Raw genomic sequence first — 15368 nt, forward strand, 5'->3', positions numbered from 1 at the left:
TGGGATTTAGAAATGAAAAAAATATATATGGCAATTAAAATGCATGACCTTATTATTACACGTGCAAGGCTTGGTGTCTGGCTTGCCGTCTATTGGTGATCCAAGGCTGACATTTTTATTACCAGATTTCTTCATTAATCTTCTTTAATCAATTTATGTAATTTTAATCAATAGCGCAATTCAAATCCAATAGATTGGTATTGTTCTCTCATATTGAGCTTAGGTCGCCCGCATCAGCATCCCTTGATGGTCCACTTTGTGAGGGAATCTGCGCAAACGTTGCCTAGTATAACACTTCTTTTTTATTCCACTTTAACATAGCTAATTAAGTCACTTAGAGATAAGGTGCAAGGAATTTTGCAAAGTGCATGGAACACTGCCTTTAGCGATTATTTACATAGGAGGATGATGTGTCTAGGGGTAGCACTATTCAAGCGGACGGAGAAATTTTGCTTTTTGCTTTATTTTACATGGCTAAATAGACGGTAGGTTGACGGGATTAGGTTGCCGGGCTTTGCAAGGACTAGCGCGTCACCAAAATTCACAATTGAAAATTATGTTAACCCGAAACCAATTTCTCTCGCTCAAGTTCAACTTATAACGACCTACAGAACTTCAGTTCATGTTGAGATCAAGCAGCATTCTCATACTAAATCTTTAAGTAAGTTTAAAAGAATCCAGGCGACCAAATTGGGAAACACCGTTTACCATGGCCTTTAGCAGCAAGCTTTAAAACCAACATTGCGCCTACGTATAATACTAATCAAAAGAAATATTCTTTTTAAGACAACTAAATTCAGTTTCCATTGACATCAATATTTATTCACTTTTAAAGGAATAAGTTTACATGCATTGTGACTTCAATTAAGGCCAACCAAATCTTGTCCCGGGTTGTCAAGTTATCCCTATACCTGAAGTACATGCGACGTTGACACTCAACTTGCTAGGATGGTCCTTCCTGTCAGCTAGGATCATCCTAACAAGAGGTTAAACTTTGAACCTTCTCATGTGAGCTCAAAGTAGAAGACATATGGTGCCAGGTGCCCTCCTTGTAAATGGACCCTTAGATAGCTCACAGAACTTTGAAAGAACTTCATTACTGATAAAAAGTTTTAAACATAGCTCACCTGACCACACGACCTAAAACTGTTGCCATAATGCGTTTGACACTGCTTGTCACCATCCCAGAGCTCACCAGGTAGACGCGATAAATCCACACTGTCGGGTGGAGTGGGAAGAGCTTCACGCGGCTCGTTATCCAAACACGTCGATCCGCTGCCCCTGTGCAATATGAATAGCATTGGAAAGATGATCCAATCACGAAACTACAGTCAACTTTCGGTCTAGAAAATTTCGCCCCGTCAGATGTATTTTTATTTACCAAACTAAAAGAAAACATGAAATGCGAAACGTTCGCGTTCCCTGGACAGAAAAAAAGTAGTTCCATTCTTATTTCAGATCAAAATGTTCCCTCGTGTGGATCGCACTTCCACAAACCACATGAAATGGGTTCTTATAAGAGCCGTGAGAAGATGACCTCTTTCACTTGGTCGTAAACTATGTACAACCTATGTCTCCATACATGAGTTGCCTGTTGCTTTTATTGTTAATTCCGCTGACCAGTGAATACGGAATAAAGCTTCAATATTTAGAATTCCTGCATGGCTATATACCGACTAGCCGGCCAGACCGGCCAGTCTGTACATCGAAGGTGTCATTTTGAAGGGGTGCTGTCGGAATTGTTGGAGCTTTCACGCTCAAGACTTTCATTCGTCTTTCAGGCGAAATTCATTCAATGAAAGTCACTCAAAACATCAGAAACCCAGAAGGCAGAGAGAGACAGCACAATATTTTTTCCCGAGTTTATGAGCTACCCACTTCAATTTCTTACTTGACATGTGGCTTCCGTTTCAGGTTAAGCTCTTGACAGCAGTAGAACCGGTCCAAATTTTCCTTCAAGTTTGTCACTTTCAGAGTGATTTTTGTATTGAAAAATATTAAGAGGTGGGTTTTTTCTCCGAAGAATCATTTGCCGACTCTTTGGCTGATTTAGCATATGGCTGTGATTGTTTGGTGCTTCAAGAACCTCATGCCAATATCGAGAGAAAACTATTTGTTTCATACGACCAAATTGGATATATCGAAAGTTTGTAATACTCAAGGGCGTTTGCTTCCTAATCAATGAAGGAGTGGAGAATAACCATTCCTGACAGCTGGTACTTTTTTGTGCGAATGAACATTTATGACGCGAGCAGAGGCATTATCTCCTCCTCCTTCTACTTGTGATTGCGACATATTTTCGTGGTTCCAGCAACAAAACGTTGTCTTCTCGAACAAACCTGCCAGCTACCCATTTTAGGGACGAGCATGATTAATCATTACGATCGAAAGGCGAGCATCTTGCCCTCTGGGCCCAGTTGCTCAAAACCCGATTAAGCTAAACCTGGTTAACGTGAAGTTTGATTTGAGTTTAATTATTTATCAATAAGTATTTTTCCAAAAGACTTTTACCCATCAGTTTTGACTTAGACTTTTCTTTACCTTTGGCTTCATATCAGCATTTTTTTTTTATCGAGCGAGATGAAAACCTCGATTAACGTTTAATCGGGGATTAGCGTTAATCGGCTTCGGAACAACCAGGCCCTTGATTGATAAATGTAGTTTATGGATAGAGTACCCGAGGAATGCTTGAAGTTTATCTTTGCTGCAGGTTGACCATTTCATGGCATTTACACCGCCGGGTAGAGTGGGTGTCATAATATATCCCCCGGAACAAACACCAGCGTCATGGTTTAGGCCAAAGCTATCAAAACAAAACAGAAATGAGTCAGGGGAAACATAGCGTTACTTCTTCCTGAGTTGGTGCTAGGTAATCACACAGTCGTTTAATCAGTGGGAAGTTTTCGTAAATGTAAGACAAAGCTTGGCTCACCCCTCATAATGTAGTAAATTTAATCTTCGATCCGAACTGTCTCTCAGCCACACCCTTTCCCTCGCCCGCTCCTTGTACTTGTTTTGCACTAGTCGTTCTTTTGTTTTCTTTTTTATCCCTGTATATTTTGCAATCTTAATATATAATTAACCTACTTGTGACCAGTTTCATGTGCTATTATTCCAGCGGTCTGTAATCCCAAGTCATTGTTAACGTTAAATGCTCCCACTGACAGTCTGCACATTACTCCCAACTCTGCTAGACCTGAGTGAGATAAAAACCACAAAAAATGATACACTCGTGAGATTCGAAAGGTAAAGGGAAAACCAGCTTGGTTCAACAACAACTTTATTAAACTGAAGTTCCGGTATAAAAGGGGCCTGGCCAGGCCATTCTCACCTTCGGTTGTCAATCAACCACCAGAGCGTAGGCAACTGACAGACAAAATGTCTCTTCAGCTTTTACCGATAAAATTGGCTTAAAGCTCCATTCACACCAACAGAACATGTTTAATTAAACCAGGTTTAAAAAAATGAAAATTGGCAACAGAAAGCTGAACCATTGGCTTTGACACAGGATTCAAGTAAACTTTAACTTATACTTTCATTTGTGCTAAATCTGTAGTTGACAAAAATCCGAAACAGGCTTTTCTGAGGAAAACAATTTTAAACTGTGTTTAACTAAACAGCTTTTTAAACGTGTTTAAGCCTTGGTGTGAATGGGGCATTAGTTTTCATGCTAACCGTTGTTAAACAAGTAAGAACTTGATATCTTATATTGCTATGGTGATATTATAAAATGTTGACGCATATTTTTCAGACGACGCTTGAGTCAACAACTTTCCACGACTGAACGGCGTCTTAATTTGCATCTCACGCCCACAAAGGTGTGAAACGAAGGAGGGACTTGCCCTTTTATAGCCGAACCTCTTGTGTAAAATAAAAATCTAGTTCACAATACTAGTACACTGACTGGGGTACGTATCTATACATCTATCTAAAACACAATAACATTTAATCAAGAAGTGCATGGTAAAGATCAGCTAACGGTTACATAAAATGCTGGAATGGCAAGTTTCAGTTATTAGATCTTTTAAATAAGATTTGCTGAAATTGTCTGCTGAACTGGAATGTCTTATATTATCGCTTATTTAAACCACAGAACATTGTTACTAAAAATGTATATAATCATGCCAAAGATGTATGTAAGACAACAACAACAAGAACTTTAATTCATTTTACATTAAGTACATTTAATGGACTAGTCCAACAGCGAGCCACTGCCCATTCATACATGAGTCAAAAAGAACTACCTATTTATATATTAATTTAAGAAGTAGAGGTAGAACTTGGAATAAACAAGTGAAAATTTAAGAAAACTCAGAGAGTACCAAGTGGATCTAACAAGTTTAAAAAGCAAAGAAAAAAAGGAAGAAGAAGAAGGAGAAGAAAAAGGAAGGAGACAATTAGACTATTTTGATCGTTTTGCCGACTGTGTCGTCAGCCCAACTTTTTATTATTATCACTGGCGTAACAAAGTCCGCGAAGAACTCTTTTGGTGGAAAGTCTACACAGCATTTTAAGAAAACGTATCACAGGAATGTTCAGCTTAAGGGATCACATCATAATAAGCGCCTTAACCTCAGACTAACAATCAAAACGACACAGAGCGGCTGAGACAATTCACTGCACATTCGACTGTTGACACGTGTAACCATAGGCTATAGAAGAAATGCCCTTCGACGAAATTAAGCTAATTCTTTCTCAAATAAAGTCTAATTAAATTCACAGCGAAGTAGTGTTGTGTCTTTTCTCGTCGTTTCTAGCCCTTTATTTCGTAAACAAGGCTTAGAAGACATTCCTTTCACGAAGTCTTTTACGAGCATTTCCAATGTCTTGGTAACCATGCGTTTTCTTAGAAGCCGAGGCGCGGCGACTAAGCACTTGGTATTTTTCTCAAAAAAACGACTGGGTAAGAACCGGTTCAACCGTTGCTAGGAGATTTAAGCTACTGGTCAATCACAGGGTCGAAAAGACAAAAGGCATTGATTTTCAAATTCGTCTGCAGCTGGTAAGAGCAATAAACTCCTTCCACCCTCAGCTAGCTGAAAAATGTGACAAAAAGATGACTCTGCCACAGGGGAGGGGACGATTTTCAACGAACCCTTGATGCAACTTAGCTATGACTCAACTGATGTATTTGTGGTTTGTAGCATGCATGGATTGCTGTAGGGCTAAATGTATATTGAAATCGATGATTGATGTTCACTGCTTCACAGTGACTTTAATTTTACTTTTCGCTTATTTGAGAGAAATTAAACTTAATTTAGTCGAACTGCATTTCACCTATATCCAATAGTGTAAAAGGCGAGCCGAGTTACAATAAAAAGAACTGACAGACTTAATGTCACAACACTTACCACCAGATCCAATTAAGCTAAAATGGAAAAAAGAAAACGAAAAATTAATGACGCAAAAATAGTTGTTAATATTTCATGTAAGTTTCAAACTTTGGAACTGCACTTCTAACTTGATCTTCGTAAACATACTATAACTTCATAACATTTTAGCCTACCATCTGGGCTACTTAGTTCGATTATATTTGCAGTCAAAATGATTATAAGAGGAGCGGCATTTCGGGCTTGTGGCTGCGGTAATTTACAACAAATTTAGTGTATATTTGATTGAAAAAACATTGCTTAGTCGGTGTGAACCAGCGATCGAAGGACCATGCCTCATTGTGCTACTGGCACACGTTCTGCGCACCTCGGGACGGTCCAAGAAACTATGGCTTCCAATATCATCACGTATATTCTCCTCACTGTCCTCCATATATTTCTTATGCTACTAGTTAGGAGATTTTGTCTAAAAATCAAGGCATTTCATCTTTGGTGATCATTTCGTTTATTCTCCTGACTTAAATGTTTAATCAAGCAGCGACATTGTAAGGAGAAATTAGATGGCGATCACCACTCGGGCATACAGTTAATCAACGTCACGTGTGACCAGTATTTCCGAAAATGAAATGAACATTCGAATTTCTCTTTGTAATGTCCCACATGTGAATGGAATGTTGAACATTTCTCTGGAAATCTTTCCTAAAAAGACGCATAAACAAAAAAACACAAAAAGGATTCAAAATACTTGGGAAACAATTTATTTTAATTTATTCTTGAAATACTTAATGCTGTAATGTAAAGAAAAATTCATAGCTTTACACCGTCAATAAACTAGGGAAATTTCTACGGGAACTCTGAAATCTCGTTGGCGATGTTCAAAACTGACTCCGATTAAATTTCAAAAATACCGGTCAGGTGTGACGCGGATTGACTGTAAAGGTTAAAGACGGTGCCAAAAGGTATTTTTGCAAAGTATATCTTAGCAAGGGTTATTAAAATCTGAAAACAAAATTGAGAGTAAACCATGCATTTTCCAGAGATAATCAAGCTTTAGGAGAAAAATGTCCTACATTGTTATCTATTTTAAAGCTATTAAGAACTACTGTAAGTTGTTTTATTGTCAATTGCCAATGTTCCGTTTGAATTTCAATAGACCTTGTTAAGATCTACTTTTCCAGCATAGTCATAAACTGCACAAGAGTACTTCTGTATTAGGAGGCACCGTCCTTAATACACCTATGAGAAGACCTATCTCGTATCTAGAGCTTATCCCGTCTATTAGTGTAACATACGTAAATTTAGCGCTTTAAAACTTCTACGTGGTTTCAAATATTTGTATTCAGCTCGTCGAAATAATACACGTGGACAATTTGCGTGATGAGTAGGATTGTTTGGCTGGTGAAAAAATATGATATATGGGTGGATTTTTTAACAAAATCGTATGAAAGTGAAATATATAAAACTATAAACCATCACACTTATTCATACAGTGGTTGCTCTAAAATTGCTCTGCAGGAAACGGCTTAAGTATGCTATTCGATGAAACACTTTTCAGTTATAGAATTCAAATAACATCATAGTTTAAATGCCTTCAGGGCGTGTCATTCGTGGTTTTTGTGTTTTACCCGATTACGGGTAGCATATGCGATAGGCATCAAATGCATTGGCTATGCAAGACCGTCAATCAAATCGGATTTCAAAATCTTTACCTTGTGCTCAGACACTCACCTGGAGACATAGGTAGTGACATCGACATTCTCTGGATGAAAGTTGTCTTTCACCCAAGCCTTGACTTTGTCCAGCGCATTACCGCCGTTCAAGCCAACCTTAATATAAATATAAGAAATATATTCACCTCTACTTAAGAAAATTATAAATAAGTGCCCAATGCATAAGTACTTGTTTTATTCTACAGTATGAGAAATTTCTTCGATACGAGTGGTTTTAAACAATAGCTGTTATTCGGCTTAATCAGAAAGATTTACATTACAGTTTTCGTGAGTCAGTAGTAACCTCAGTACGAGATGGCCACGATTGTTTCAGAGATTCAAACAATGTAGAAGAGACTGTTCCCGAATTTAACCTTTAAAAAATTGAGGTAAATTGCTAAAAAGAAACAAGCGAATACACAAATACCTGGAATGCGGCACGGGCAAGTCAAGACGAAAGTAAGAAGAAAGTAAAAAAAATCGGAACGCAATTTATTGAATAAGTTACCGTGAATTATCTTACTTCGCTGCGAACATACGACCGCCGCCTCCTCCTCCTCCTCCTCCTTCTCCTCCTCTCTACGACTTCCTTTCTTTGCAAGAATTGTTTTTGTATTATCCTTAATTACCTACATCACCCAAGGGTTGACAAGGAGTAAACAAGGAGACACGCGCGTTACTCCTTGTTTACTTTAAGTACATGAGATGTTTTCTTTCCTACTCACTTCAACTGAATTCAAAACAGTAATTCGTTTGACGATATATGTGACTTTTATGTCTCCTATGCTGGGATCTTGAAAAATTCCGGCAACCTGGATGAAGAAAAGAAAACAAGGACAAGATTAAAACTTCTCAGTCCTGAGATGTCCTCATCCAAAAGCGGAGACCTATTGGTAGAATACTCTTGGTGTCCCTTCAATTATAACAGATTAGTGAATTGTGAGTAGACTCAATTATGGCCTCTTCTTTCGCTTGAAATTTGGAACATTTTAAACGTTTTCAATATTTTTAGCATTTAACAATCATTCGCCGAAGGCGAAGTAAATATTGGTGATTCGTCTCGGGGAATATTCACCAATATTTACTGAGCCTGAGGCGAATAATTGATTTAGTATAATTACTCCGGTGATTATCAGAGAAAAACAAGTACCGTCCGAAAAATGTCGATTTTGTTTGTTTGTTTCAAATCGTCACGCGTCAATGAACAGAGACGCGCAGTCTGCCGATCACATGTTCAAACGAAATCACATGCGCAATCGATAAACTGTACACGGCCTCAAGCAGAATGTCAGTAATCTTTAACTGCCGCTTCATTGAGACGAAGCACTGACTTTTGTGAATGAATGTTGGGTTTCTCCAACCCGTTTACCAAAATAGATAGAGATGAACCAGGCTGTTTGGTGTAAAACTCGAGCCGGTATCACAAGTGTTAGCAATAGCATTTTATTGCACAATTTCCTGTTGACATGATGGCTTCGCCGGTTAACGGACGTTTACAAATTGCCCTCGGAGATAAGCTGCTTCAGATGAAAATATTTTGTTGTGAGGCGGTGACTTTAGATGGTGGTCGAGAGCCGCTCGAACCGACAACAAACCAGTTTTCAGATTATAAAAACTGTTTTCTTTTCTCGTCACTGAAACGTAAAACTTAGAGAGACATTTATTCATCTTGTTTACTTCCATACTTTCAAATTCTGTATTAAACTCGTTTAGTTTGTGAAATCATTCTGTTAATAAAGAAAATCTTGCTCGAATTTAACTTAATTTGTTGTCTTCATTTTAAGTCATCGACATCGACAACATGCAATTTACAAGGGTTTTTTTAATTACAATTAGCAAAATTTTCATAGCTTGCCTTCGAAAAGTATCATCTCGGACTTAGCTGCATCTTTAGTGCTTTTCGGAATTGCATTTTCTTTCATCCTATTTACTTCTTTTTCAGAAACGTCAACAAATCGCTAAGCGGCCATTTTGAAAGTTAGTGCTCCCGCTATAATCACCTCGCGCGAGGTGATTATAGCAGTATATGACGCAATCCTCGACCAATCAGATCAACAGAATCTCTATTATCACCTGAGTAATTATACTAACATGAAATATTAAATAAAATATTTAATATTATACGAAATATGAGATGTACAATGTTTTTAGCCACCGATTTGGTAATTACATCTGAAATGATCTTGGAACATTTGGAATAACAATGTAATTGTTCTCGAAAATAACAACCACGTTTGCCTGAACTGTAAAATTTCCCGTGTAATCTGCCTGGTCATTATATGAAGCTTGTTAGCTTTATTTCAGCAATTTTTACTCTTTTGATTCGTTTTAGTATCGGTTACTTCCTTTTCACTACTTTTCTGTGAGTTGTGCCGGTTCTGAAGTCATGAAATCAAAGAAGGTGAAACTGTTCTGTTTGTTGTTCCCCAAAACCGTAAATTTTAAGCCATACAACCCCATCAAGAAATGTCACATCTTTCTTGTGCGAAATACACACACTCCATGTCGAATATTTTCGTTGTTTCAGGAAGGGGGAAGGGGAGGTAACGATAAAAATTTCAGTCAAGTAAATTAAGAGTATTTGCTCACAATATTCCCAAGTATAAGCATGAATGCTGAGATGTCCTTGTACTCGGGGTATCGCTTAGACGTGATCTCATCTGTCACCAAGGCAACCTCCAGAATTTTCCTTTGCGAGCCTGAGGATCGAGGTTCTCTATCCGTTACGCTTCTTTTATCTGCGAAAAAACATCAAGTACATAGATAGAATACCAATGTTATTCAGACAGAAGAAATGACCATCGGAAAAATATATAACAATAAATGTGACATCAGAATTTAAACAATATGACAACTCTTCTGCCGCGCCGTACTCAATCTCGTACTCGTAGTCAAATCTGAGGGTCCCTAATAAGGCAGTGAAGAGAACAAACTCTTTCTCGTCAAAATACAAGCTGTCCGATACATTTTCAATTCCAAAGATCAATAACCCAGGGAGTGCTTGGCCTGAGACAGAACGTTATGACAAAGTCTTTCATAATAATCCATAACGAATTGGAATTTGGAAATGTTGGTTTTTGAGGAGAGGAGAAAACCGGAGTATCCGCATTTGAACTAAGCATTCAAATATTAGAAATAAAACTAAAAATCCCGTGTGCTATGAGGCAGATCAGTTTGCTACACTACAAGGGTGGTGAGGGAGCCTAAACCACGAACAAGAAGCAGCTCCATCTAGCTTTCAGAGTGGGCCTCAAACTGAACTGCTCCGCCATTCCACACCTAATACAAAGAATTATTTCCATAAGTTTGAAAACGCGTTCCGTTATGAAATTTATACATCCATCGAATCATAAGTCGAAACAAGGATAGAGACTCGCTTAAATTTTATCGCGCAAAGTTCTTTGCAAAGGTTAAAGTGCCCTTGAAGGTCTTGACAGAAAGAAAAGACTGAAATTAGCAAAGGCAATGGAGACAGTGTCAGATCCGTCAGCTCCGAGTGGTAGACCATCATAGCGCTGATTTCAAGATTCTGAAGCGTGCAACAAGTACTACGGTTATCATCATAGTTAATAAAAGGCAATGGCTATGAAGCCTGACAAACTTCTTTGTTATATGTTTTGTTGGCATTGACCGAACACAAACTATAACGGATTTGAAATTTGTTGGAGCAACTGGCAAATAGAAACGTTCCTGTTAAGATATTCAACTGTACTGTAAACATTAAAGCAAAGGAGTGTGCACGGACGCGGCCCTTCCAACATAAATTGCAGCACCATTGTTTTCATGGCAAGGTTTCATAACCAGTCCCTCGATTAACTATGTTGTCATTTATAGTCCAAGGTTCACTGAAATGTGTCCATGATAAAACAAATCTACCTCGTGAGCTGATGAAGTTTTTGTGTTTTATCTTGTCAACTGGAGATCTTTTGACCACAATGTGTGTTGGAGGCGTATCCATTTGCCCTCCCTTGGCGTGTTCTGTGAGATGAGAGGGTAGCGGCTGAACGTACAGCGTGTCATCCGAACGTTGTATCATCCCATGCTAGAGATATGACGGTGGAAACAATATTATTAAAAATAGTTACGTAATACTCGCGATTTTCTTTCTTTCTTTTTTATTTATTTCAATTTTATAGCAAAATAAGAATAAAAGAAAGGATGGCAAATAATTAAAAATCCCCATACTAAGACAGATCATCTACTAACTAACCAAATCTTGTCTGCTCACTTGTGATTTTTTTATAAACAAAACAAAACAGCATGGATGGCAATTTTAAACAAGTAGTTCCACTATATGATTTTGTCGAAGTCTCCCGTCCTACTAAGTTATTTAAGACTTTAGGTTAGCTTCTCTTTGTAATTTTGATGCATTTGCTTTGTTTTATGTTAGTTTATCCTATTCACTGTATAGTAGTGTCTTCACTGTTATTTAGTCCATCTATATATAGATAAACTTTGTGCTTGTAATATGTCCTCAGATCTCCCCGCCTCGATTCGTTCATAAGCTATTTGCGGGGGAAAGTAATATAAATAGTTATATTTCTAATTTTCAATAAAATGTTGTTGTTGTTGTTGTTGTTGTTGTTGTTATTATAGCCAAGGATCACACCTTCTACGACACAAACCTTTTAAAGGTGAAATGCAAATTTGACCTCTTTTATTCATAATAATGGGTTGGCTCGAATGTCGACGGAATTTAGCATACTTCAGAATCCTATCAGCCCTATTTAGCCTGGGGCTTATGGGGGTACAATTGACTCCACCAGCTTTGAATATTTTAACTTTCTTAATATCAAACAAACACGGCCAAACTTTCTGACTTTCTGACTTTTTTTTTTCTCTCTTCTTCTCGTCCCATGCCTTCGCGAGCCTTCCATGCCCTCGGATAGGAAACGACTTCCATGTAGGCTAACGTAATCTGAATTATAAGATAACACAAGTTTAACTAAAAGACGACATCACAAATGCCCCAGTAGACTCACCAATCCTCCATCGTCACTCACAGCCACCGTGGATTCTGGCTCGTTAGAGAGCTTTCCAAGGTAGAAGGTATTTTTAGGAACAGGCTGATTCTCAATTGCTCCACCACTGCGCATAACTTCCACCCTCAGATCGGGTGACATGAGTTTTTCATTCAACGAAAGTTCGAGCGGTAACTCTTCATCAAAAGCCTTCAGTTTATAGAGCTTTGTTCCAGTTTGGTCTCCGTTTGCCAGGCTCCTTTTTAGTCGGTGACTGTTTTCTTGTGATGGTTGGACTACAGTCAGGTCGTACTCAGGGACTGTTAATGCAAGAATGAGAGATAAATTTATGCTTTGAACACGGAATAGGTAAACTGCGACGAGCAGGCGATCGGCGAAAATCGCCTAGTGTGTGCCTGGTACTGCGATTGCGATTTTCGGCCGGCGTATCAAATCGCCGATATCTGGCATGTAAGATATCGGCGATTAAATTCGCCATCATTTGCCTAGTATGCCCGCACCTGCGATTTTGTAGGTTCATCGTTGCGAATCAAGAACTAATTTAGCCAATCAGATTGTACGACTTTACCATGAATTTTCAAAATGGTGGACAGCAACAAATTGGAGTGGAAAATCGCCGTATTTTGATTGTTATAAAATTCGCAGCAATGAGAATAGAAAATTTCGTCACGTATCGCTGGCTTTACGTGGTTATTGTGGCCCAATGGTAAACGCGGTGGAATAAGGAACAAAGCGTTCGAGTTCGAGGGCTGGCTGGGGTGACTGTGTAGTGTTCTTGGGCAAGACACTACACTCTCATATTGTTTCTCTCCATCCAGAAGTATAAATGGGTATCGGCAAACTGTTAGGAAAACTATACTATTGTGGAGTTAACCTGTGATAGACTAGTTTCATCTAGGGGGAGTAGCAATACTCCTTGTCCCTCCACGCTGGTAACCTGTGACAGACTAGTATCACATCTAGGAGGGAGTAGCAATACTCCTAGTCCCTTCATGCTAGTAACCTGTCATAGACTAATATTACATCCAGGGGGGAGTAACAATACTCGTAGTCCCTTCATGCTGGGTAACCTGTGATAGACTTGTATCACATCCACGGGGGAGGAGCTTTATGGTACAGAAACCGGGATGAGCGCCAGTTGTAGTGGCCCAATGGGCTCTAAGACTTTTACTTCAGTATTCCTGTGACGTCTTAGTCCATTCGGCATTAGGTCTTTGAAGGAAGTATCCTTGGACGTCTTTGTAATACACTTTAACAGTGCTAATTTTAAAGCTCTCAAGGTTACAGGGAGGGAGGACCTCACCAGTCTCAGAGAATCCGCATTAACGTACAAAAGATTGCAGTTACCTTTTGACAGATCATCTGTTCCAAAGAAATGTTCCAGATCTCTTCTGGTCATCTTGTGATGCAACATGTGGTGTCTCTACAACGTCAATACAATGTTCATTGATATGGTAAAACGAACTGGTTACTCAGTTATAAACAATTAACACAGGAAATTCAAATTTAGATTTTTTGCTATATTTATCTTACCTTTTGTGAGAGGCGTCCAGACATGGTTGCTACCCAGGAAGGAACATACAATGAAAGAGAAAAAAGGACAAGTAAGCCACCTTATTTACACTCCGCGGTGTACCTTAGCCTTGCTACTAAAAGGCAACAGTTATAAAGCCCGACAACGTTCTTTTTATGCACTCAATTGAAAAAACCTTATCGAGGTAAAAGGTATATACCATGAACGATAAGACCGAACACCTTTCTGGGAAGCGTTTGACCTTCTGAGCTTATATGCATTTCTCTTGTCAGAAACTAAGAGCAACGCATGAGGGTTTTAGGGCTTAAAATTTACCTATTTCTCGAGGACAAAGAGAAATAAAAAACACGAAATATACGCATGCTAATTGTCACCCCATAATTCCACCAGGGCACATCGTTATGACTCATACTTTGTACGGGACAAAGTTTTATCAATCGAGTGTATACTTCGCTTTTATGAGGTTGCTTTTGTCATCATACCTACTAATATTGTTAATCTTGCTATTGTTTTTGTTGTTAATTGTTGTTTTTATGATAATTGGTTGTTCTTTTTACTGTGAACGTAACTGTTTTAAACGTTTAGTGGCGAACCTATACGTTTTTCATTTTATTTTAGAGGCCAAGCCTTGCTTAATTTCCTAAAACCCCCGAAAACATTTCGAATCCTAAACCTATCACATATGCCCAATCCTCATCTTTATCCATTAGAAAGCTAAATTTTAGGTTATTACAAAAATATTCAGAAACGCTAAAGATGAAGTGTGTATTGAAATTTGTCACCAATCCATAAATAAACAAATTTGACAAAATATATCTTGGGACTGAAATGTCATCTCCGGGCCTTTCGAGAAACAGACACCTGCAGTTCATGAAAAAAAAACGCGCTAACATCTTCAAGCATAGAAAGAAGAGATGATTGTACTTGGCTCGATCACCAACAGCACTGGAATTCGAGCCTTTGACCTTTGCATACCTTCTTGAATGAAACAAGCGAGTAAAATTAACATCCATGTAGACTTTGTCGACGCCATCCTGAAGGGGATAAAAAGACTACTTAACACTGATATATTATGGTACCAAGGTATAATTTTATAGACTCCTTTCAAGAAATGCGGCTCAAGTTTGTAAACATTAGCTACTGTTATGTTAAATCGTTTCGGCCTTATAAGGTCTTATGACAAGCGAAGGATATTTAAAATCTCCGATAACTTGTCGCGCGCTTGGCAGATATAAAACTTACCTTTTGTGGCTTCAGATGTCGTATTACTGTTAATCCCCGAAATCTCATTATTTGAAAAGACATCCGGATTACGTCTTACAATACAAACAAATTGTCAGACAGACAAGCAGCAATAAAGAAAATCAACAAAACATTCAGCCCTCGTTTACCAATCCTAGCTATGCACTAACAAGTTTTAAGATTGCAGCAGTTTGATGTCAAATTAACATTGAAACAAAAAATACCGTAGGATTTCTTTCAAAGAAAAGACTCCTTTTTACGGCACATTAAATAGCCCCGTTAGTAAGTATCGGCTAAAAGCCCTTATTTGAATGTCTCAGTAGATTTAGGATTTTTTTTAAAAGGAAACCATAAATATAAGGTATGTTTGAAAAAGAGCTGACCGCAGAATGTGCGCGAGTTTTGAGCCTGTGGCGCTTTGCGATCAAACTCTACAACTTGCTCCCGTTCAATTTGTCCGGCCTAATTTAGGGCAAAATTGTAGATCAACTTCGGCCGGCTGTAATCACTAGAATACGCGTTTCAGTATTCCTATAGTGAAATGATGATTTTATGCTGTCTTCTTAACCAA

General features: G+C 38.4%; 1 protein-coding gene across 3 annotated transcripts in view; it reads right to left on the reverse strand.

Moving 5' to 3' along the window:
- Positions 1-14815, reverse strand: part of LOC146468422 (A disintegrin and metalloproteinase with thrombospondin motifs 6-like) — a 54873-nt gene extending 40058 nt beyond the window's left edge. Inside the window, exons 1-13 of one of the 3 annotated variants that reach the window (XM_085124602.1) lie at positions 14798-14815; positions 14531-14589; positions 13555-13583; positions 13369-13444; positions 12022-12320; positions 10916-11081; positions 9629-9777; positions 7765-7851; positions 7059-7156; positions 5352-5368; positions 3088-3196; positions 2678-2803; positions 1128-1281 (exon numbers count right to left, since the gene is read on the reverse strand). In XM_085124602.1, the coding sequence (XP_084980728.1) occupies positions 1128-1281; positions 2678-2803; positions 3088-3196; positions 5352-5368; positions 7059-7156; positions 7765-7851; positions 9629-9777; positions 10916-11081; positions 12022-12320; positions 13369-13444; positions 13555-13583; positions 14531-14588 (1368 nt within the window). In that variant the 5' untranslated portion in view covers position 14589; positions 14798-14815. Of the gene's footprint in view, positions 1-1127; positions 1282-2677; positions 2804-3087; positions 3197-5351; positions 5369-7058; positions 7157-7764; positions 7852-9628; positions 9778-10915; positions 11082-12021; positions 12321-13368; positions 13445-13554; positions 13584-14530; positions 14702-14797 lie in introns of those variants that run through there. The other 2 variants (XM_085124601.1, XM_085124603.1) reach the window with 2 other exon arrangements.
- Positions 14816-15368: the final 553 nt, after the last annotated feature.

This window comes from Pavona decussata, unplaced genomic scaffold, assembly GCF_977016875.1.
Source record: "Pavona decussata unplaced genomic scaffold, jaPavDecu1.1 SCAFFOLD_131, whole genome shotgun sequence".
NCBI lineage: Eukaryota > Metazoa > Cnidaria > Anthozoa > Scleractinia > Agariciidae > Pavona > Pavona decussata.